The 24,945-nt window shown below is 46.3% G+C and overlaps 1 protein-coding gene across 8 annotated transcripts in view; it reads left to right on the forward strand.

The window, feature by feature from the left end:
- The window catches only part of CNTN4 (contactin 4), a 795,376-nt gene extending 770,675 nt beyond the window's left edge, over positions 1 to 24,701 (forward strand). For 7 of the 8 annotated variants that reach the window (XM_033132994.1, XM_033132996.1, XM_033132995.1 and 4 more), the window contains 10 exons: positions 3,217 to 3,337; positions 6,869 to 7,027; positions 9,217 to 9,366; positions 10,869 to 10,939; positions 11,964 to 12,198; positions 14,336 to 14,448; positions 14,963 to 15,149; positions 15,562 to 15,674; positions 20,337 to 20,505; positions 22,854 to 24,701. In XM_033132994.1, the coding sequence (XP_032988885.1) occupies positions 3,217 to 3,337; positions 6,869 to 7,027; positions 9,217 to 9,366; positions 10,869 to 10,939; positions 11,964 to 12,198; positions 14,336 to 14,448; positions 14,963 to 15,149; positions 15,562 to 15,674; positions 20,337 to 20,505; positions 22,854 to 22,954 (1,419 nt within the window). In that variant the 3' untranslated portion in view covers positions 22,955 to 24,701. The remainder of the gene's footprint in view (positions 1 to 3,216; positions 3,338 to 6,868; positions 7,028 to 9,216; positions 9,367 to 10,868; positions 10,940 to 11,963; positions 12,199 to 14,335; positions 14,449 to 14,962; positions 15,150 to 15,561; positions 15,675 to 20,336; positions 20,506 to 22,853) is intronic. The other variant, XM_033133000.1, reaches the window with a different exon arrangement.
- Positions 24,702 to 24,945: the final 244 nt, after the last annotated feature.

Genomic DNA, 24,945 nt, shown 5'->3' on the forward strand with positions numbered 1-24,945 from the left:
CTCACACCAAGATAAGGTTCAATCTGGAAATAATTTGAGTTTGTCACAGTCGTTCTCAAAAAATGTTTTTCTGCCCAACACAGCCCTACAGTCCCATTTCTAACAAAGACTCACTCTGGCTGCCATTGTCATGGAGGGGTCCAAGCACAAGACGGCGGAATATCAGAATATAACAGAGGGGCTGGGGTTTGAAAAGCCTTCCCCATCCTCCATGCTGCGGTAGGAATCAGATTTGCTCACCTCATCCCGTACGTGGAGAATAAATGGACGAAGGCTTACAGTGCTAGCCACACGATATATTGATCGAGGCCTAGTTTCCACTCCAATGTAGTACGAGTCCTGTTACATTCTTGCTGGCTTTCTCAAACAGTGTCTCTCAGTTGAATCACAGAACACCAAAAATGATTTGAGTGACATTTTTTTCCCAATTATCCCAAGGATCATATATGACTCGTGTACTGTGTTAGATGCACAGGAGAGAAACTAATTCCTTGCATGAATGGGCGCCTCGGGTCATTAACCATTTGCTCTTGGAACCCTGGTTGAGAAAGGCTGGATGGAATTGCTAATATTGACCATTCTGGACCTCTTGGATATGGTTCAGCCGAATAACCTTGACCACGTGAGAAAGATAATAACTACTTCACAAGGACACCGAGGATATTAAATCCCTTCGGGTCCAGACAAGGGCATAGCCCAATGCCTGCCACAAGAAGGGTGCTTGATAAGCGTCAGTGGTTGTGTTAATTGAAGGATGGGTAACACTGATTCTAACAACGTATACATTGAACGTATACATTGACAAAACCTTCTTAAATTAAGCAGAGTATTTGTTTTCATACTAGAAACCAATGTCTTGGGCAGGAGAGAGATTAAAAACATTATCTTCTAGAGTGGCACGGGCACCAACCAATCAGAACAGGTGCCTGGCTGATAGGGCCCTGCCAATCAGATAGATGTGGCTTTTGTGCTGGCCTGGCTGCAGACCAGCCATGGCAGAGACAGGCGGAGTCACCCCTCATGGAGTCAGCAGTAATGGCCTCCTTTCTAGAGAGTTCCATCTGTGGAATCACTCTCATTAGCCTTCACAGGGAAACGTTTGTCCCCTCTGTGACCCTAGTCTTGACATCAGTCGACTCTTGCTGAGATATAAGTGCCACATTCAGGAGAGCACCACCGAGGGTGAGAGTGGAGTGTGTCAGCCACCAGGGTCATTCGTGTCTGCCGAGTACTGACTTGAATAAAAGACGTAAGGAAACAGCTCTGAGGTCAGCCCATCTCAGTTTCCCTGGATCAGCAGAGCCAGCCCATTGCAGGTTTCAGCCAAGTTCTTACTTTGTTGTTCTCTGACAGCTCGCAAGTGCTCTGTGTCAGAAACACAGTGGGGAAAATACGCCAGTGCTGTTTGTGCACTTTGGATGGCATATTCCCAGAAATCTCAGTTAGCAGCTGGGTCTGGATGACTCCAGAGGGAGAGAGAAAGCTGCCATGGTCTCTTACAGGAGACTCCTCAGTCTTGCCTTTATTCTGTCTTTGTCTCAGTTTGACTTTAAAAACACAAATCTGGTCAAAATGGGTAAATAAAGAGAGCACACTCGAAATCGCAAGGTCAAAAAATTCTGATAAGAGGTTGCTGTGGTCTGAAATTTCCAGGTGGCAAGTTTCTCTGACTTTCAAGATCTCATTGAACAAAGTGAATTATTGAGACAGTGGAGCCATTTCCTTAAAACCTGTATGGTTCCCACCTCCCCTGCACACCCCCTTGTGAGGCCAAAGTTTCATTTAACTCTGTACTCAAAGTCCTAACACGTGAAATGTCTTAGGTAAAGAAGCAGTAGTGATAATGATGACGAGGCTTCCTTAAGGTTCCTCGTATATTCCCAAAATTCGCTCAAACACTTCCATCTATACAGGCTCCGTAGTCCTCACTGAAACCCTGTGAAATTGGGTAGCAATGATTATCCTATTTTATTGAGCAATCCTAAGACTTGATCAGTAAATAGTAGAATCTAGAGGAGAAACCAAGTGTTATAAATAAAAAAGCTTTCATGTTAAAAAAAAAATCGCAGCTCTTCTTGAATTCCTTTTAATGTCTTTGATGCAACTGATCATGGTCATCAATGATGCCCGTTTAAGTTTACTCTGCGCTTCTCCCTTTTCCGAAGGATTTCTCTCTCTCTCTCTCTCTCTCTCTCTCTCTCTCTCTCTCTCTCTCTCTCTCTCTCTCTCTCTCTCACACACACACACACACACACATAACATCTAGCTCATTAGGCAGTGCACCCTTCCATCTCAGGTCAATAGACTTAGGCCCAGAGAAGGTCAGAGACTTCCATGAAGGCACACAGCAACATATGGGGCTGCCGTTTGGGGTGGGGAAGCCTAAGTGATCTTGTCATCCATTAGGGGTTTAGAAAGAAGTGTGGCTTCCCAGATCTGACCCAAGGTGCTCTCTCGCTCAAGCAGTCATTTCCCAAGCTTTTGCTAACCGAGCTAGGAAACCACACTCCAAGGCATAGCAGTGTTCTTCAGTGAAACGCCACCTTTGGGACGGCGTTTCCCCGGCCTGTGGCTGCGTCTCCCCACGTGTATTAAAAGTACTGTGCTGGTGAACTGGGTAGAAATATCTAGGGTTCACAGACCTCCATCCCGGATGTCATTAGTTCATCTGCTAACCATGCTTGCATTTGGCATTTCAACAATAGATTGGCACCATCCCAGACTAAGGGATGTAAGGCTTCCGGGGAGAGTCTGGGTCGCATAATCCTTTCGTTCAGACCTGGGAGCGATCAAACTGCTGGCTGTTAGAAGGGTTGTGCAGTAAAATGCAGGTGCCCCCAAATGAGGGCCTTTCCAAATACAGGGTTCCAAAGCATGGGAACGCCAGTGCTGGCAATAGGCCAAGGGCATGCGAGTGAAACCCATGGGACTAGACCAGGAGCCACCTGACAGAAGTTACACGCTTCCAGCATGGGTAGCAAACGAGTCTGGAGACTCAGAGCAGCCAGACTGAGGTCCTGTCCAAGGTGGGTTCTGAACACGTTGCTGTCCTTACCTCTCAGGCAGGCGCTCTGTTCCTAATAGGCCACGGCTGGCATCACTAATGTTTTCATCAGCCAGTGTAAAATAAATCCATTAGTCACCATGCCCTTCATGTGATAACGATATTTAGAGCTCATCACAAACTAATTGTAGCCACTTCCCCTACTTTATCAGCAGGATTCAGCTGGTGATTTGATGATCCGAAACATCCAGCTGAAGCATGCTGGGAAATACGTCTGCATGGTCCGGACAAGTGTGGACAAGCTGTCTGCTGCTGCAGACCTGATCGTCAGAGGTATGGGAGTTTGGTTTTGGTTTCGTGACATCTGCTCCTGCACAGGGTTCTAAGAACCACAGTGGTCTAGGATTCTAGGGAAAAGGTCAGGTAGAAGCTAAACGTTGTAACCAGTGCTTAGCAGTCTGCAGAAGCGAACTGTGCATCCGTTTCTCACAGGGGGTTGTCAGAATAGGCAGAGCAAATCCAATTGCTTTACATTGAACATTACTCCTGGGAGTGGCCTGACTGACGGCCGTTGGAGCTGACGTTCTAGGACGTTAGATGACTGAAAGCAAATGGCTTACGGAGGGATCAAACTGCCTTTTTATGTTTCCTCCAGGCTAGACCCAGTCAGTGCTTTAGCCAGGGCTGTAAGAGTGACTGAGGTACCATCATTACCAGTTTTCCCCAGTTTCCTCTTTTATCTCTAAAGTTAATAGTTCTGTCCAGTTTCTAAAATACGTCTTCAGAGAGAAACATCACTTGACTGCCTGGATTGGAGTAAATAAGCTGTGGGTTGATGTAAAAACTGACATTTGTGAGAATCTCTGGAGTCCAGACAACATGGCCTGACTTCACGTTAAGGTCCGTGAACCCCCATCTGAGACACACCAGCTGATAAACCCCAAGCCCCACAAACCAGTTTGTTAAAGGAGCACTGCATGGACTTTTAAGAAATATTTTTAAATTAAATTTAAACTCTCTGTCCACTGGTATACACACCAGAATCAAGCCTGCTGCCTGCACAGAGGTTTTCTAAGTGAGGCCAGTCAGAACATCGAAACAACATCTTACAAGCATCCCCTTCACCCGAAGCCTCGCTGGTGGTGTGTTGGCACGTTGGGCAGAACTTTGAGTGAAGAACGTGAAATCCAGGGGCCATCAGGTTTGGAGGCAGGTGAATCTGAGTGTGTAAACCAGCATTACTGGAAACTCTGAAAAGTCTTGCCGTCCCATTAGGCATGCTGGCAGGGAAAATGTGTGAGAGTTAGCAACTTAAACTATCAAGAGAAGTGAGAGGAAAATCGCTTTTCCATCCTGCCTGCTTTGGTTCCCCTTCAAATGGCCTAGGAAAACCTTCCAGTAGTGGTCCAGATAAGGGCGAGATAAGGGGAGAAACTTTTGACCCGGGGCAAGCGCAACTGCTGGAAACATGTTTTTCCATTTTAAATGGCTGTTGCCATCACCAAAGCTGGTCTGCTCTCCCCTTGGGGACAAAAGAATTCTGTCGCTAAACATTTATCCTCCATTTAATTAGGATAATGTTCACATCAGCGGTTTAAACACCAATAAATTAGACTAATAAATATTGAAATCAGTAATACTTGAAGTTCTTAAGTGATATTGTATACTTCATTTCACAGAAAATAATATTAAGTACCAGGAGGAATTTGCAAATTCTGTCTAAAAGAAAATCTAGTCTAATCAGTTAAGAAGGCCAATAAATTAAGGTGCCATTTCCAACTGTAATCTTTTGTTTTATCTCCTCCAGCTCTGCCCTTGAGGTTTTCCGCAGATGGGGGGTGGGGGGAGGGTTCTGGACGGGGGTGGGAGGCAGAAGGGCCTTTTCCTTCCCCATTAGGCTTTTGTATTTGAAATGAGTACAGTTATGAGTCTTGGCTCTGGCCTCCTGGATTGTGATATTTACTTTATTTAATCTATAGCTGTCTAGTGGCAGCTAGAAAGGCCACCCTTCCCTGAGAGAGACCCTGGCGTCACACCAACATTCCCTCTGCCGTGGCCTGTGACAAAACTCTGGTGACCATGTAACATTTTGTTCAGAGGATAAGCATTTGCTCATTTGGTCGTTTTGAAAGAGGGACCCCACTTCCCCAAAACAAAGCTGGTAAACATTCTGTATGGTCGGATCTACACATTGGTGGGGGGGGGGGGTTGTAAATGCCAGAGCACACGGCTGTGGAAGCTCCGTGTTGTCTCCAGCGGCCACGGTCACACCACCCTGCATTCCCTTCTGCCTCAGTGGCCAGCACACGCTCAGATACTTCCTGTTACCTTAATCCATGGAGGAGTTTGGAGAGGAACACTTTCTGTTTCTGGTGCTTTGATTTTACAGGCCATCGAAGGAGCCACCGTTACAAAAGGGGTGGGGGGTGGGAACGCGAGGCTGAGAAAGCTGGTGAGAAAAAAAGACTGTATTGTCTTCTGGACTTTATCTGGTTAATAAGGGTCCCCAAGACCAAAGGTCACCTCAGTTCTACTAAGGTGGCATTAGACTGACGTGCTGAAATGTCACCATGGAAAATTAATCAATTCTAGCACACAGATTTCCAAACCTTTCATTCAGGGGTGGGAGGAAGAAGATAAATTTAGTCTCATGTGTGGGTCTATAAAAGTGACTTTTAAAGAAGGAAAGAGAAATTTAGGGCATCGCACAAAGGGTTCAGCAGTGAGTCCCAGAACAAAGTCTTACTTCAGGAAATTGCCGTTCACTTTGCAGCACTCTCTTGGCGGGCTCTTTCTTCCTGGCCCCGGCGACATGGCCCAGCAGTATCTCGGCAGTACTTTTGATTGCCGTGCTGGGGTGTGCCCGACCCCTCCTAGAAATAGCTCCCTACCCCTGTCTGATGGCCCTGAGGTCGCCATTATGTCTCCCTCACAGCCTCCTTCTCTCTCGAGGTTCTCAGTGGTGCCTCCTGGGAAACGCATTTGACTGCCTGGCAAGAGCTTTTTCCGTCTGAATCTGGGACAGCTTTGTGGCTTGGCTCTGGCTGTTAGCCTTCTGTGTTTGCCTGCCAGCCACTTTCCATCCCTGTTTCTTTATGATGTCCAAGCCATCCTTTAAAACTGATTTTCTCCCATTTCCGTGGTATAAGTACATGAGCAGAAACAATGGACATCAGGAAAGAGAAGTAGAAAACTACAGGTGTGATTTGCAGAAACTGCAAATGAGGGTCCTTAGGCTCCAGCCCGACTTGGAAACTCCTTTGAAGGAGCCACCATTTCGTGACTTGAGCAGCAGCCGTCTTCACAGCAGTCCCCTTGCACACAAGTATGGCTCCCGTTTGAGGAGGGCTGGGGCCTGGGCCAGGAATTACGACTCAGTGGGAATATATGGAGCAGTACTGCGACCCCCAAAGTCCTAGAGCCATTTCTGCTCAAAGCCGCATGTTGCTCAAATGAAGACTCTAATCTTCACTTATCACTCCTGCACCCCAGGTAACAGGACCTGACCCCCCGGAAGAACCTATAAATATGTGACGTACGAAATTAATGAATTTGGGCCCTTGTGGTTCCCCAGTGTTATCAGCATCTAGAGCAAATACTCCACGGTATTCTTTGTCTACCTGTGAGTTTTTTCTAGTATACTAGAAGGAAGAGGCAGGTGTCTCATTCTTCTCTGTGGTTTCTGAGCCTAGAAGAATGCCGGGCGCCTAGTAGGTATTCGAAAAGGAATTGGCAAGTGATGGATGCGAAAGTGGATGAATACGTGGTTGAAGGAGTCAGGACCCATTCAATTTAGGTGATCGCTCACTGGGACATTTGAGCACAACACACTGTTCCACTTCTGAGGGTCTTGCTCTTTTGCAGGCCCCCCAGGCCCCCCAGAGGCTGTGACCATAGATGAAATCACGGACACCACTGCTCAGCTGTCCTGGAGACCCGGGCCTGACAACCACAGCCCTGTCACCGTGTATGTCATTCAAGCCAGGACTCCCTTCTCCGTGGGCTGGCAAGCAGTCAACACAGGTACCGTCTCGGATGCCCGGCGCTGCTGTCTCTCAGGCCTTCTGAAACTCAGCGTGACAGACAAAGCACTGTGGCAGAAGCCAGGGGCATCTGGGTCCTCTTTCAGACACAGCTACCAATGAACCCTAATGGCAGTGTTTCCTAGACCTCAGCCAATTGTGCTATCGTGTATTTAATATTTTTCTTTCTACCAGTTCACGTTTGTTTGTTTGTTCATGTGTCCTTAGCAGTGATGTCTGTAAGATGGTAGGTCTGTTGCGTTGGTTGTATTTTCTCTTAACACACATTTCAAAGTACAATAGTTGTAAAAAGAGAATGCATCCATCTGCGTGCGCCCTAAAACCGTCTGTGTACCACGAATGGTCCACTGTGGGAAGCAGTGGATCATACTACTCCACGGTCACGGTCTTTGTAAAGTGCACACACTGCTGTCGAGAAACCAGGAACTAAGGACGGCACAGAGTCTGTAGACTCACCGCCCATTTTTCAGATGGATAAATCGGGACAAGAAGAGGCACGGGGTTTTGTTATATTAACAAATATGTGATTTGGCCCTTGCATCCCTGCCTTTCCTGTACATCCCTGTACCTCCAAAGTGACTCCTTTTGTTTTTTATTTATGTTTCATTCGAGGAATAAATGGACAAATGAGTAGTTATTGTAAGCAAGATACACACACTGGTAGTCCCCAAAGGTTGGCTCTGTGTCCTTGATGCTCTGAAGTAGAAATAAATGGAGTTGATGGGTCCAGGTTTATGCAATTCACATGATTTTCACAGCCTCGCTGTTTTGTTCTTGTTTTTGTTTTGTTTTGCTTTGTTTTAATGTAACTTATCCAACCTAAGGAATGGGTTTCTGTGTTTCCAGCTGACTCACTGACTTCCTTCTGAGTCCCAGGAGTGCTTTAGGAAGGAGAGATGGGAAACCCGGAAGTTAGGAGATATCCATGCCAGTCCTGACTCTGCTACTCAGCAGATCTCTGTCCATCTTCACGTGCTGTTCTGTTAAACGGGCATGATAAGAGTTGTTTACGGCCCAAGAGAAATAATTGTGACACACTTTTAAAAACAGGAAGTGCTGCACAATAAATATAACGAAGGCGGGGGCGAAGACAACAGTGATGATGATGATGAGGGTTTGAAAAAACAGCCTCGATTTGTTGAGCCCTTGCTATGTGCCAGATGCTCGGCTCAGTGCTTCTCTCGGGTTTTCTCAAAGCACTGTGAATAAATATAGTTATCAGCCTTATTTTATGGTGAGACAAGGCATGCAGAGGTTAAGCAACCCACCCAAGGTCATTGGGCTACTAAGTGCAGATTCCGGATTAGAATCCAGGGGAACCCACACTTCACCTCTGGAGGGTAGGACTGTGTACATGTGGCCCCACAGGGCTGGCAGCCCCTGACGCCCGGTCACCAGTAGGATGGCCTCAGCTTTGTCACAGGACACCTCCCTCCGTATATTCTGGGTCCAATGAGAACTCTTCATGATAATCAGTTTAAAACTCAAAAAGTTTTTCAGTTGAGCAGAGAAGCAACAGTGAGAGCTTCAGGGCCGTGGCATCAAGCCACGGGCCAAGTCCTCTTGTGAACGAGCCCTTCTCCAAGCACGGCCAGGTGAACGCTGGCCTGTTCTGCCTCTCTGTGTCCCATCCTTTGTGTTCTTCTGGGCCACCCCTTTTACGTGTATAGATTCTTTCTTTAGATGTGCTAATAGAGTTCACTGAGACCAGTGTTACGGGCAAGTAACCTTCTAACTCCATGGTTATCATAAGTAATAGAGCTGAACTAGGCAGTCAGACCAGGTGCAGACCCAGCATGACCTTGGGGGAGTCACTTCGCCTTTGTGACGCCCATTTTCCTCATCTATAAAAATGAAGAGAATCATTCTGCCTCCCTCCTTGGCTCCTTGTAAGAATCACACAAGGTTTCCTTCGTTATACAGTGAGCTAGACCCCACGCTCCATGATAGCGGTGCTTAGTCAGGTAGCGAGCAGCCCTGAAGTCTGTGTCTTTTGTGACGTCCTCTGCGGGTGTCTGACTTACTGGTTTGGCATAGAGTTCCGGGGTCACCTCCCTGTGAGGGCTGCTCTCAGGACTGCTGCGGCAGCCTGAGCACAGTCCTGGGGATGGGGGTGGAGGGACGGCATTTCCCGTCTTCCCAACATGGAGTCCTTTCAATGTCTTTCAGTCCCGGAGCTCATCGATGGAAGAACATTCACGGCGACCGTGGTGGGTCTGAACCCCTGGGTCGAGTATGAATTCCGCACTGTGGCAGCCAATGTGATTGGGATCGGGGAGCCCAGCCGGCCCTCAGAGAAGCGGAGGACAGAAGAGGCCCGTGAGTAGCACCCGGATACAGCTGGGCTGTTCCAGCGGCTGCTGCTCCGAAGGGAAAGGCTTTGAATTCTCCCTGCTCCTCAGCCCTCTGCCTCCCTTAGCTCACCCTTCTTCCCTTGCTGATTCTAACGATCAGAAATCAGGCCAAGAGACGCTCAGCTTAACGGGCAGTGAGTTTCAATCAAGAGTTCAGTTCCCTCTCTTCGCTGGGGTCCTATGTGCAGGGAGAGACATGTGCTTAGGTCTTTCAAATGCCAACTCTGTCTTCATTGATTCTCCCACCGGGATGTATGTTTTAAATGCACACCCAACATGTCAAATGAAATCAACTCGCAGAAACCACTGGTGGCAAAGTAAGTTCTTCAGGGATGTTCAGGCAGATTTTCTTAGGGTGCAAACCACTGCCAGGAGCCAGGATTCGGAGCTCCTGCTAACTCCTAGGAGCCTGGGCAGCCGTTCTGTCTGACCACCAGTGTTTGCAGCGTAATGAGCATGGGAGAGAATAACACACACGTGAAGTCAGCTGTACCCTGGGGGGCTAGGTGTGGGTCTGCGGAGGGCTCCCAGCTGGGACGAGTCCCTTGGTTTGTTAAAGGAAGAGCAAGGTCCCTAAGCAAATGGGCACAACAACCCCACTCTTAGACAAAAAAGCCATTTAGGTCTAGTTCTTCAGCTTTAACCAAGGGGACACAGCCAGTCACCAACTACCTGACCCCAGCAGGTAGTTAAAATGTGTCTGGAGTTTTTCTTTCTAGTCTTTTATTTACTTGATGATAACACAGCTAATCCCCGTGCCTTCCCTCCTCTAAAACTGTGATTTAATCCATTTAATCAATTCCTCTCAGCAGTCCTGAGGAGGGAGCCAGCATTACTTCCCCTCTTTTACAGAGAACACTGGGGATCAAAGTAGTTAAGCACAGTGAGCCAGGGGTCAACCTCTGTCCACCACTTCCTTCAACACCCAGCTCAGAACTCACCTTCCTCCCAGAAGCCATTAGCCCACCCCAACTCCAAGCAGCCTGCTGCGTCCGACATCACTGCACCCCTCGTTCTCTGTGCCGTGCTATGCTGTCCTCACCACCACCTGGTTGTTCTGTGTGTGCCTTCTCCCTCCTACTGGAGTGTAAGCTCTGCACGGCAGTTTGGACTCTCCCCCTTGTGTGCACTGCCCCCCCGTGTGCACTGCCCCCCACTTTGTGTACCGCCTCATGGTTAATAAACGCCCACCCAAGCATTAGAACCAGAACCTCTGTCCTTTCCTCACCCCACTGACCCCCGGCCTCTAGGGATGGAGCCAAACACGTGCTCAGCCATGTCAGAAAGGGAGATGGATTATCACAGCAGTTTCCTTGGCACATTTCGCTTGCTCGAGGTGATACTTTTGGTCCCTTGAGCACGTGTTTCTGATCTCAGGAGACAAAGGCGTGTGCATCAGAGTATTTGTTGGACGTGAGGCACCTGAGCCTTTGCTACCTGACATGCCCTGTGTTTTGTCCCCCACAGTCCCTGAGGTCACCCCAGCTAACGTCAGTGGTGGCGGAGGCAGCAAGTCTGAGCTGGTTATAACCTGGGAGGTAAGTGAGTCACAGAACAGAGGGGACATCCATCAGTCTAGGCGATGGAATTATTTTCCTCTCTAAACATACCTGGAAAGGTGCCTCCTCTGTTTTTCACAGCTAAGATTTGTGTGCGTGCAAACACTCCCTCTCACACAGCTAATGGCTGGAGGAAAATATGGCGCTTCCCCATCAATTCTTGAGTTACATTTTCATTCGATTCATCACAGGAAGGACAGTCATGAAACGGGAGACAACCCAGGAAAAAAAAAGTGTGTGTGTATATATAAAAGAAGCCTGGTTCACCGAAAACCAGGCTTTCCTTTCTTCCTGAACTGTTGCCTGGCCAGTTGGCTCAAAACGCCTGCCAGCCACAGGCTCGGTTTCCAGCGGCTCCATTTCCTGGCCATTAGCTTTGCTGCTGGAGCCCTCTTTTGTGAGGTGTTTTATTAAACACCCTGGAGGACAGCTAGCCACTAATTGATTAAAAATTGATTTCGAGAGAGGAGGTGGGAGTTTTAGAAAGGGTTCTTTATGTGTTTTGAAGGATTCTAGACCACAGGCCAGAAGTTAAGATCTCTCATTCGGCCACAGCCCCCGCGGTGACAGAAGTCACTCGACATCTCCGAGCCCCCCTCAGTTCAGAGAGGGGAGCCCTGCCTGAGCCAAGGTGGTCTTTACCTCTTCGCTGACATCTCCTGTCTGTTTGGCACTGGAGGGAGATTCGCATCAGACGGTGCATGTAGGAATTGCTGGTTTCTAGATCAACCCTCCGACTGTTGCAGGACGGGGTCTGACGCCAGGCTCTCCACCGCAGAGTTCCGTGCGTCTGTTTTGTCTCCCTGCTCCAGTGCCTCCTGAATATCTAAGGTAGACTGGCAGCAAGCCCCAAACTTAAGAGTCTTGACAAAGCCAGAAATAGGGCAGGTGTAGAAGAATATAGACAGCTGTGTTCTGGGCGGGGGGATGGAACCATTTCAGCTTTTGAGTCAAAGTGCTGTGCCTTCTGCACTTCTCCCTGACTGCCTGCCTTCCTTCCCAGACGGTCCCTGAGGAACTGCAGAACGGGAGAGGCTTTGGGTACGTGGTGGCCTTCCGGCCGTACGGCACAGCCATCTGGATGCTGACAGTGCTAGCCTCCGCGGACGCCTGCAGATACGTGTTCAGGAACGAGAGCGTGCGGCCCTTCTCGCCCTTTGAGGTGAAAGTGGGCGTCTTCAACAACAAGGGAGAGGGCCCTTTCAGTCCCACCACAGTGGTGTATTCTGCAGAAGAAGGTACGTACGGCTCACGTCGCCTACGTAAGGGATAGGTCTGCGATTCTGAGATGTTGCTTTTCAGACACAGACTCAATGGAGCATTGTACCCACCAGTTGAAGGTGCATCCTGATTTGAGAAAAGTGCAATGTAGAAAATTTCGTTCATTACCCACCACCTGTGTCTTAGAAAGACATCAAGTCCGCTGTGGATAAACACAAATGGCCAGTTCCATTGCCGAGGACCAAAAGTGCGAGTTCCATAGAAGATCTTCATATTTCTTTACACGTTAGCATCACTTTCAAAAGAATTCCCTCTAAGTGAATATCAAAATGGGATTTGCGTTCCCTCTGACCGTTTTTATTTTTATAAATCGTATTGTCCTTTCGACTTATTCTGTGTCACTAAAGAAAGGAGTAAGTCGTGAAGCAACGTGACTGCCCTCAGGGCCGTCCCCAGTGCCATCGCGTTCAGGGGTTCTCACGCATTCTCACTGCCTCTGTGTTACTCGTGCTCTCAGAATGCCCCTCCCACAATCCCCATTACCACTGGAGTTGGTCTTTGTTGTTTCCAAGGTCGTGTTCATAATGACACCATGTTAACACATCTGAACGTGGAGTCATTTGGAATAAATGAAAATGCAGTAAATTCTTTCCCCAGAGAGAGAGGGCAGCCCCGTACTCTCAGCAGGCCTCCGTGGCCTGCCGCCACCTCTGTTCTCAAGTCGTGCTGCCTGCTGCACACTCCGTGCTCCAACGACAGCCGCACGACTTGCAGTTGTCCCACAGGCCTGAGCCCCTCAGACCTGCTTCCACTTCTCCGCGTGTGCCCTTGTGACTTCACACTCGAGGTGAACAAGCAAGGGCCACTCACATTTCCCCAGGTCAGCCGAGGTCGGTGCTTCACTTTCCCCCAGTGTCACATTTGTCGACTCTGACGCTCCTCCCCACGTGTCATCCATTTTGAATTTTAGTTTTAGGTCCTCACCGAGGTGTGTTTCTTGAGGACCAGCCAATGGTTTTTTACCTGTGTGTCACCAGTGTTTAACCGAGCATGACACATAGACCCGCAGTAAATACTGGATGACTGAACACATAAACAGAATCATACATTGTTGTGGTCAAACTTTAGTGGTCTCCTTGTCCAGAGACTTCAGGAGTGCTGTGCACTCCACAGGGCGTACACACGTTGATGGTAAATGGTACCATTTGAACTTTTCCAAACATTTAATAGTTACACAGATTTGAATTGCATTAGGAAAAAACTCAGCTATCAAATCAAAACCAGGATTTCATGAATATTATTGCTCATGGCATGGCTAGGTTTTTCTTTAAGAAAGACCAGTGTACAGAAAATATCAACATATAAAAATGATACACACTTTTGGCAAAAACTTGGTAAAAGTAACTGAAATTTGCAAACAGACTTGGTCCAGACTCTTCTTTGCAGAAAGCATAAATAACTTGTCCAAGTTCACATACTTAGCTGTGTAGAACTGCACTGTCACCCAGCTGTCCTGAATCTTAGGCAAGCCAGCGACTCTCGTTTCCTTTCTCATAATCACAATCCAGTGACTACCGTGTTTCCCCGAAAATAAGACCTAGCCGGACCATCAGCTCTAATGCGTCTTTTGGAGCAGAAATTAATATAAGGCCTGGTCTTATTTTACTCCAATATGAGACTGGGTATAATATAACATAATATAATATGATACAATGTAATATAATATATAAGACTGGGTCTTATGTTAATTTTTGCTCCAAAAGACGCATTAGAGCTGATGGTCCGGCTAGGTCTTATTTTCAGGGAAACACGGGAGGACTCTCACCTATGACAAACGCTAATTAAAAAGGATGCGCGTTAAAGGAATTGCAGCTATGAAAACTTGGTGCTTAAACTTAAGTAGTCCTGGATGCTTTCCTTCCACTTTCCCCTAAATTTAGAACCCAGAGGCTTTGGACGAGTCTGTTCACCACCATCTCCATCACCATTCCCGCCCAGCTGTCAATCATGGCTCCTCTGTCAATCGAGGGTTTGGATCACAACCACTAAGGGCGACCCTATAACCATGGATTCTTTGCAGCTCATCATACCGGTACCCAGAAGCCTATCCTACTGCAGCTGATAAGAGTAATACCTTTTTCCATACTCATGCAGAACCTACCAGACCACCCGCCAGCATCTTTGCCAGAAGTCTTTCTGCAACAGATATTGAAGTTTTCTGGGCCTCCCCCAAGGAGAAGAATAGAGGACGGATACAAGGCTATGAGGTCAGCAAGAGATTGGGGCTTGGGTCTGGAAGGGTCCCTCCCCTGCAGTGAGCCCTCCAGGACACTCTCTGGTGGGAAAAGACCATGTTCCAGTTTAGTGTAGAAGCCTGGCGTCATGCGGAGCCTTACTGCCCTCGCCTGTGGTGCACCTTAGGTGTGCTGCTTCAGAAGTAACGCAGGTCTGAGCATTTATCAGCTAGTTGACGAGATGAGCTTGGATTTCTGATATGCCCAGGGTCACATGGGCTCAAAACCAAGAAAGAGAAAAAGAGAGAACTAGCCAACAACACCTGTGCCAATGTATCATCTCGCTGTGACCTAGGAACCCCGAGGGCGCTTTTTGCTGGGGACAATTTCTCAGCACATACAGAGCTCTGGGTTCTGCAGCCCTGCTTCTGTGTGGTTATAGAAAATTAACTCCATCATCAGAAACTGTATTAAGAAATATATGACCTGATGATGGAGAGCTCCCCAATGGGTAGGATTTCCAAGGTCTCCCTTTTTATTTTCTCAGGTTCAATACTGGAGACATGATGACACGGAAGAAAATGCTAGAAAAATACGAACATTTGGAAATCAGACATCAACAAAAATCACCAACTTGCAAGGCAGTGCGCTGTACCATTTAGCTGTCAAGGCGTACAATACTGCCGGGACAGGCCCCGCCAGTGCCACGGTCAACGTGACAACCAGAAAGCCACGTAAGAACACCGTCGCTCAGAAACATTTCAGGGACTCATCAGACATATCCCAAGTTCATCCCCATGATCATTTGCTAATTGGTGTCCTTAGGTGGATTCAAATTTACCTTAGCATTTTAACAGATTCCTTCTGAATACCAGGCAAAAGGCATTGCTCCAGAAGACAGAAAGATAAATGTTTTTCTCCTCCCTGGGAAGGGCCACTTCTTCTAGCTACAAATGCTAGGCGACCAACTGAATCTTTTTCCATTTGCAAGGCTGTATGTCGTTAGATTTTAGTGACCTTGAAGACACATATTAGTGCAATCGCCCATTAAATTGCCTCCACTCTCAAATTCTAGTGAGGAGATATTCCTCAGAATCCATTGAGACTTAATAATCTGTGACTTCGTATATCTTAATTTTTTTATAGCACCGAGTCAGCCCCCCGGAAACATCATATGGAATTCATCGGACTCCAAAATTATCCTGAATTGGGATCAAGTGAAGGCCCTGGATAATGAGTCGGAAGTGAAAGGCTACAAAGTGGGTAATTTCTTTTTCGCAAAGGCACCCAGTCCTGCCATTAGTGGGGACAGTCTCTGACATGAATCAGAGGGACCATGGTCTCACTGTGCCTGGCCATGCTGCCCCAGCCTCTTTGGGACTGTCTGCCCCCTGTGGTTTGGCCTGAATTTGACAGATGGACCTTGGCAGCTGGCCAGCATCTGGAGACGCATCTGTCCTGAGGCAGAGTCAGAAATGGGTAGAGACCCTGAGGTTGTGTCTGCAAAAAAGCCATGAAGAACCATGTTATCCACATTTCTACTATCACCTTTGTTTTGCTCGTGTTGAGGATATTTTTATCTAATCGACAGTAGCAACTCCTCAGTATTACTAGTGGTCAATCATTTTCGTTCCTGTCCCTATAGTTAAGGAGATTTACATATAGAAAAAGAAGGCCTTTTTTCAGAAAATTCGTTTGCCTGATCCCGTAAATATTAGCCTGACTTTTAAGAGGTAGAAAAGAAAAGGTATGGAGCCTGGGTGTCACCACTGAAAGGAGTAAAAGGTCGTGTCAGTGTTTTAAGGGATCTAACTGCTGCCTAAGGAACCACCCTAAAACTAGGGGTCACACATTTTTCATGATTCAGTGATCTGGACTGGCCCAGTAAGGCAGCGTGACACACAGCTGGCTTCTCGGTTGGAGGGTTGGCAGCACAGCTGTCTGTCACCCGGGCCTCTGTGTGGACAGCTGGGGCTTTCGCACAGTCGGGGAGCTGAGGGCGTCCGACTCCCCCGTCGCCGGCCTCAACGAGGGCGGAGGCCGAAGTCCCACTTAGAGGTTAAGGGTGAGACTGGCTGCAGTCAGCCCAGCTCAGATTCAAAGGGAGAGGATTCAGGTCATCTAGTCACAGCCCTTCATTTCACAGACGTGAAGCTGAAACCCGTGAGTGAGGGGACCTGAGTGTCCCCGGGTTCACAGGGGCCAGCATCTACAGGCAAGCAGAGGTTTGCCTCAGTGACCAGGGGATAAAGGTGATAGGCGTTTTTACAAGGAAAATTGGAGAATGAGTATTATTTCCTTGCCGCTTCTTTGTACTCCTGCGCCTTCCCCCCGTGAGGCAGTCTCGGGAGCACTTTCCCAAAAAACCCCTTCGTATAGTCCCGTGACTCAGCAGACACTTCTGCAAACATTCTGACATTCACGGCAGCGGCACAGGACCAGACAGGGTGTGATGGATGGAGGAGACCAGGTCAAGACAGATGGGGCATTCACCTCCAGCGAAGCCTGGCCGGGCTGGGCTAGGACTGGGGCAACTACGTTTATTTCTATAGAACTAGAGGAAAACGCTGGAGCGAATTACAGCCAGAGAGCATGTACCGTCCCCGGATCAGAGCAACAGATCTGACAATGTGACCTGTTTAAGCCAGGGGTTTATACATTTTTTCCAAATGTAGTTTTTTGTGTCGGTTCATTGTATCTTGTGGATCTAAACTACACCTATGACATGCTGCGCAAACCACATGTGCTGACTGTAAAGGAGCAAGAGGACGTAGCAAAGTTAGGCGGGTGGTAGGAAAGAGCTCTTTCTGAGTTGTCTTGATTTCCGACTCAATCTCTCCCTTCTCTTTGGGGCTGGAACTGCAGCAGCCAGACTCCCTACACCTCCTCATTTAGCCCCAGTTAGATCCCAAGGAAACTTGTAACTGGCTGTTGAACTGCTACGTGTGTGTGTGTGTGTGTGTGTGTGTGTGTGTGTGTGTGTGTGTACTTTTGCTTTTTCACCTAAATTGTCTAGATTCGTGGGATTTCTGCTTGGATAGACAACCTCAAAAAGAAGTTGACTTCAAAAATCTTAAGGCCCAGAACACTGTGTCAGCACAAATTGTCAAGCTGCTTCACGACATGAGCTAAAAAGCGAACATCTGGGTTCATTATTACAAACTAAACTGCCTGCAGAGCCAGGCAGGTTACATAAATGGGTTCTGTTGACACCGCCCTCTCCACAAATGCTGTAAATATATGTGCCAAGCACCGTTCTACTAGTTCATTTTCACTTTCTCATAACCCATGAAGTTGGTGCAGTTATTGGCCCCCATTTTATAGACGCAGAACCCATGGCACAGAGTTCATTCATTTGCCAACTTCACATAGCTGGTATATTCTTTTCCCAGCCTTACTGAGACAATTGACATAGAACATGGTGTAAGTTCAAGATGTACAACTTGTTGACCTGACACATTGACATATCACGATATGATTGCCACCATAGTGTCCGCTGACACCTCCCTCACGTGACATAGTTACCATTTCTTTTTTGTGGTGAGAACATTTAAGATTTACTCTCTTAGCAACTTTCAGGTGTATGATACAGTATTATTAACACAGCTAGGAGACTGGAGACAGACTGGGGTTCTGAACACAGGCAGTGGGGGTCCAGCACCCCGCCTTTCGGCTGCTCAGCTATTCTGCACGCCAGCAATAAACAAATGTACCGAATGGTAATAAAGCGCTACCAAATGGAATAACAGACCAAGGGGAATTCACAGTGCCGGGGATAGACAGGAGAGGCTTCCTGTGTTACGTGAAGGCCTGGGAGGGCTCTTTCAAAAGGTGACATTTCAGTTGGGCCATGAACAAAGGAGGGTAGAAGATAGGCATCTCTCTGGGAACAAGTGTCCCCAGCACAGTGAGTGGGTTGTGCAAAGGTCCTGAGGCCGGCACGAGCCAGTGTGGCAGAGTAGGAAGTATTGGAGACTGTGCTACACTTCAGAGTTTGTGATTATCCAGGATAGGCAGTGGCTTTTCAGCTCCAGCCAGTTGTTGCCAGACAAGACGGTAGACCCGCGTGGCCGTATTTTTCATTTACTCAGTAGAAGTCAACATTTTCTCACGTATAATTTCTTGTTTTTAAATGTTGATATCTAACTTAACAAACAAAAAAAAAAAACAGAAAAAACACACACAGGAAAACTAAAAGGGCCAGTTAACATATACGGGCCACCAGTTTTCTATTGTCTAAACCCCTGGTTTTTCATTCATGAAGACACAGACCAGAGAGGGGAAGCAATTTGCCTACAGCCACGCAGCTGGTGGCCGTGTTGGTCTCAGGTGAGAGTATCAGCCGTGGACCCAGAACGCCTGGGTTTGAGTGCTGGGTCCGCCACTTACTGGCCATGGGAGCCTGGGCAAATTGCTTCACTTCTCAAAGTCTTGGGTTCCCTATCTTTGAAACTCATTTCAAATAATAACAGTGCCACCTAAGACGTCATCCATGTGTGTTAGCTTTTAGAACGTACTGTGTTCAGACTCTTGGTCAGCATTCAGTGATGTTGGATGCTCTCAGCATCCGTCCCGGGCCCACTTGTTCTCCGTGTCTCCCACCCTGGATCATACGAAACGAAGCACTGTCTTCAAGCCCATCAGCTGAAGCAAGTGTCTGGCATGCAGGAAGCACCAGCTGGCCTTCGTGTAGGTTCCACTGCTGTCCTTGATATCACAGGACTGATCAGCAATGCTGACCAAAGGCTGTTTGTGGCTGGAACTGTTTCTGTGGGATTTGGATTTGAAGCTACGTAGTTGTCTGTGCTCTGGCAAAGAACAGAGGTAAATCAAAGATCAATTGATTCCTAGAAGCCAGTCGTGCCCTTGCACCTGGTCAGCCAGCCTGCGTTCCCGAAGGACAGGGAGGGGTCCCTGGCAGTCCTGAGGGCACCGGAGGAGGTTCGGCCCAGGCTGTTAGCGAGGGGTGCTGAGTTTGATACAAGTGAGGATGGGGGGGGGGGGTGCTTATGAATCTTCTCACTGTAAGGGGGTTGTGTTTTCCACCTTGTAGCAGCGGGACATAAATTAAGGTGATGAAATGCCCGGGCACAAATGGGACCTAACCATTTTAAAGGAATTTTATGAATGTCGCGTGTGTTTGGTTTCTCCGTGGAAGAATGACCTATGTCTCTAACCTCAAGAGATCAGAATTTATAGTGCGTCTTCCGGAAGGATGAGCTAATGTTGTGTTTCTCAAACTGTGGTCCCTGGACCAGCGGCAATGGCATTATCAGGGAACGTGGTAGAAATGGAGATTCTCAAATCCCACCCCAGACCTACGGAATGAGGAACTCAGGGGTGGGTTCGTGGGAGTAGTAATTAACCGTGCACGGCCTGGGTGCCTAACTTTTGCCAAGGACGTTTACATCGTATTCCCGTTGATCCTTCCTAGACACCATTTTTTACACACTTCCTTTGAGCCAGGCCCTTCACGATAGTCAATCCTTGTGCAATCTGGAAAACACCCCAGAAAGGCGGTATCATTGTCCCATTTCACAGATGAGACAAATGAGGTGAGCAAGTTAATGTAAGTGGACTAAGTCTATTCTCGTGTGTGAGAGCCATACATCAGCAAGGAGGAAATTGCGCTCCCGGGTGTGTCAGGGAGCCTTCCAGAGGTAATGGGAGGCCACATATCACATTGGTGGCCTCATGCCACCCCCACCCCTAACATCCCTTAAACTCTCTTTCCTCACAACGAAATGGGAGCTGCAGACATGCCCCTGCCTGCAAATGAGCCTTCCAGATGCGCGTGGGCAACCTGACAACCTCAGCGTTTCTGCATTTCACTAGTGCCCAGAGGGGAAAACAATTGAATGCTCCATCTATGCGGCCTTTGTGAGGACAGCAGGTGACACCTGTTCTTTCTGTATTGGCAGGTCTTGTATAGATGGAACAGACAAAGCAGCACATCTATCATTGAAACAAATAAAACATCGGTGGAGCTTTCTTTGCCTCTGGATGAGGATTACATAATAGAAATCAAGCCATTCAGTGATGGAGGAGATGGCAGCACCAGTGAACAAATTCGAATCCCAAAGATATCAAGTAAGAATGCTGTTTTTCTCCCTTCTCCCTGCCTGCCTCTCTTCTAAGCCCTCACAGTGAGTCAGGGTGTCAACGGAAGAAAACCCACAAAGAAAGACATATAATAAAACTGGACACCACCGTCCGCCTTCCTCAGCTGGTGTCAGCTGATCACAGGCAGTTTCTTGCAAAAGACAGTGTGACCGGTTTTGACTGATTTAATCTGTTGCCAATCAGAGAATCAGATTAAAGCAGCTCCAGATGGGTCTCCCAGGTTTCTTCATGTGGATCCACGTGGTAGCAGCTACAATAACCCCGAAATGATAGCTCGGAAAGTTAGAAGCAGAGGGCTGTAAAAAGCTGTAGCAGTTTGTCTGTAGTGATACAATGTGTAATTCAGTGTCTTTGGCTGAAGATACCAGGGGTGCCCCAAAAAATGTATACAAGTGGACACTTTGGTCAGCGTTGCTCAAGCAGTAGTTCGCCATAATCAGAAGTGTCTGGACGCTGATGGGAACCACTTTGAGCACCTTTTGTCATTGCAGGACTCAAATGTGACTTGTATTCATCTTTTATTATTGGTATTTATTATTAGAATTGTAATGCAGTTTTCCTTTCTAAAAATGTGTATACATTTGTTTGGCACCATCTGTATTTAAACTTGACACTATTAACTTTGAACGTGTACATGTAACATAGGAACATACATGTACATGGCCACATATAGTCAAGATTACCTTTGTTTACAAAGATTGTTGCATAGAGCGTGAGAATATTCTTTTTGAACAAATACATTCATTCCTGTTTTTCAAATATCTCAGCAGCATATTATTTCTTGTGGTGAAAGAAAAACAATAAAAACTAGAATAGGCAAATTCATAAAGACACTGAATTGCACACTAGATGACTGTTAAAATGGTAACTTTTATGTTACGTGCATTTTACCACAATAAAGAAGAAAAAAGATTGCAGTCAGATATCCAAGTGTAGTTTTGCCTTGGCCTTTGGGTTTAGCAAGAGGCCCATGCAGGCTGGAGGTGAACATTTTCAGGCTGTCAGTGGAGAGATGATGATATTTTAAATCCTGGACATAATCCTCTCCCCAGTGCCCTGAGTTTCATCCTGTCTGCCAAGTGTCCGTCATATTTGTCAGATGAGGAAAGGGTCCAGTATGTCTTGCGGATACCAAAGTGTAGACAGGATTGCTAAGCAATTTTAATTGCATCTGTGAAGTTCAGATGCCGCAAATCAGAAGAGAGGCTGTTCACTGGTCATTGCACACTTCTATCGTCTTTCCTTTGGCTGGGATTGGATTAGTGTTTGTTCATTTAACAAAGAGAACAGGACTCATGGTGGAAATTCAGGCTCCACCCAGCTATGCCCTGAACTCAGAAGTGACCTGCCAGTTTCCAGATGGAATTTGTGTCTACGGCATCTCGTTTACATACATATACTAAGTACATTGTTGTCTTTTTAGAAACTGGGCAGACTTGGGTTCTGTGCCCCTTGCCAAACCAACAGCTCTAATTTTTGTGGAAAGGGAACCAGATTTATGGTGAGATGTGGAAGCAATCTCCAGGCCACAAACACACAAGCTCAGGGTTTGTTTGGGGGTTAGTTTATCTCACGCTGTTAAAATCTGACTTCATACTTGCTTATCATTGCAAGGATTGTTTTGTTGTTAAGCTGATTGAGGATTCTTGGCTTAATTCTTTACAAAAACATTATAAGCAATTATATTGGTATAATTATTAGATGATAAGGATGAAACTGTGAGCAAGTGGAAAATATAAGACTTGTAAGAAAAAGTTTAAGAAGGATTGAGGTTTGTTTGTTTTTTCCTTTGGAGAAAGGTATGTGTTTAGACAAACATAGGTTTGAATCCCAATTCAGCTAACTATGAACGTTCACCTAGACAAGCTGTCTTCCTTCTCTGGTCCCGTGTCCTCGTCTGTTAAATGGCGTAATAACAATACCCGGTGCTTATCTGGTTCTTGTGAGAATTAAGTGTCATACTGCTCTGTGCTCAGCACAAAGGTCAAGTTCAAAAGGGAATAGCCGGTTTTATTTTGCCGCATCATGAATATATCTTAATAGTTCCCAGTAATGTTGTAGTGACAGTGAAGTTTCTTCTGTTAGATGTGGGCAGCCTCGTTTTCCAAATGCTTAAATGGAGGTGCAGGAAGGTCCCATAACCCACTCTCAGGTTCCTAGCTGGGTACTCATAGGCTGATGTTAAACAGTCCTAGGAAATGGTCATTTGTGGTAGAATGCAGCCAGTTGGATTGTTTCCCCCTCAGCCCCATGGCCGCGCTTCCCCTGGTGGCCAGTGGGGGACGACGCTGAGTGACGGTGTTCTCTCTTTGCAGACGCCTATGCAAGAGGAGCTGGTCCTTCCACATCCAATGCGTGCACACTGTCTGCCATCGGTACCATCGTGATGTCGCTCACAGCCAGGTCCAGCTTATGACAAAAGTCTACAGGACTTGCTGTTTATAATCTAAGCAACATTTAGCTAGTTGTTTTGGAGACACCCAGTACTAAGTAATATTGTTGTTCAAGTACATCTTATTACTGGAAAACAAAATGTTTCTTGCTTCTTTAGGGATGGCATTATACAGTACTTCCTCAAAGCAAATCTAGCTTTGTCTGAAGTTTCTTTGGAAACTCTGCAATGCACTGAAGACATCTGTAATACGATGTTACCAAAGCAGTTTACATATGTCCTTATATGCATATTTTTATTATATATTTAGTGTTTTATAGAATTTTTTAAAGTTAACATGAAATGTAGATATTAATTTTTTCCTCTGCTGTAAAATGCAACGGGCAACACAACCATACAATTATTATTTGACAATAGTTCCTTTCGAGACCGAGTTTGAAACTCGTCTTGGTAAATAAATCGTAACTTACTTGTACAGTTTTACAAGTATCTATGGCAGGACAAGAGCTGGTCTGTAACTCCAGGCCACCATGTGTCTATGACTCTTGGGATGGTTTACGCATTGACGTGAATCCTTTGACATGTACAGTATGTTTTTCCGCCCAGTGGTGAATTTCGTTGTTCAACACAACTTGAGATGGTTTCAGGAATGGCCGCAATTTCAAAACCTATGCTAGCTGCCCAACAGGTACTTGTGCAATATTTCACCCTGCACTTAGCACGGTCCGTGCAGTAAGACTTTCATGTCCCTCTACGCGGTCAGCATTGTCTTTGTAGTAGCATTCTTAGACATTAAATCTGAAGTTACATATCTATCCTGTAGTAACAGAGACCAAAAGTGACTAGAATCAACCAAGTCTTTCAAAGGATACTAGATAATTTTACTATCTCTAAACGTATCTGTTTTGAATGTACATTTTTTAAAAAAGGTAATTCTCTGTTCATGGATTCACAATTTCTTTACAGAATGTCTTATCTATAATATGTGCATCTCTTTCATAATAGAGCCCTTCTTCTGAATGGAAATCGTGTACGGAGTTTAGCAGGTTTCTCATATTTCGGCAAAAAGCTGCCTCAGAGATTTTTTTCCACGACTCTATGAAAGATCTTTAGTACAACTGTATGGTTTCTCGACGACTCTCCTGTTTTTCAATCAGTAGCTTAGTTGCTTTATAAGCTTTACCTTCTAAATGTTAAAATCACTCATTGGAAAATGACAATATCAACAAAACCGTATTCTTATGAAAGAACTATTTGTTATAATGGGGGAGGTTTTGTAAGCTGACACTAGTGGAACAGTGCATATAAAAGACAATGAAGTTTTCTATAAAAATTTTCACATGTAAACACGCCACCACGTTTTCTTCTTTCTCAGAACGCTCAAATTTGCCTGCAGTCTGTCATTTCTCTTTACAGATAATATAAGTTAACTTTTCAACCTTCTAGCTATATTTATCCAATAAAGTCATAATCAGGATTCCACGTGTGGAAAAACTAGGATGGTAACCGAAAAAATATATTGTCAGTATTTCAATCTGTGTTCCTTTCTTAGTTTGATATGGTTACTTCTATGTTAAAATAAAACAAAATTTAAAAGTCACACATACACACACAAAAAAAACAACAACAAAATAATAAAATGAACGAAAAAAAAAATGGCACCCCAGATAGTTCCCCACCCCAGTGTAAATGATATTTACCAGTGATCTAGCCTATGTAATCTTTTTTTTTTAAAAGGTATTGTTAATAAATATTCTGTCATTTGTAAAGATCCTTGTCTTTTGGGAGCATTTTTCCTGCCTGCCTGTCAGGGAACTTGTTCGCTCACCCTTGTGCTAGTTATAATTTGAGATCAGAGAGGGACTCAGAAGTCTCTGGCCAGGACCCAAAGCTAGATGACCCCGAGCTATTCCTTTGGAACTGACAACCCTAAAGACACCGTTTCAGATCTTCTTCAGAAGTAGACAGGGTCAAAATGCACAAAGAAGTGTCCTGAAGATCAAACTTGCATACTT

This window comes from Rhinolophus ferrumequinum, chromosome 17 (assembly GCF_004115265.2).
Source record: "Rhinolophus ferrumequinum isolate MPI-CBG mRhiFer1 chromosome 17, mRhiFer1_v1.p, whole genome shotgun sequence".
Lineage (NCBI taxonomy): Eukaryota > Metazoa > Chordata > Mammalia > Chiroptera > Rhinolophidae > Rhinolophus > Rhinolophus ferrumequinum.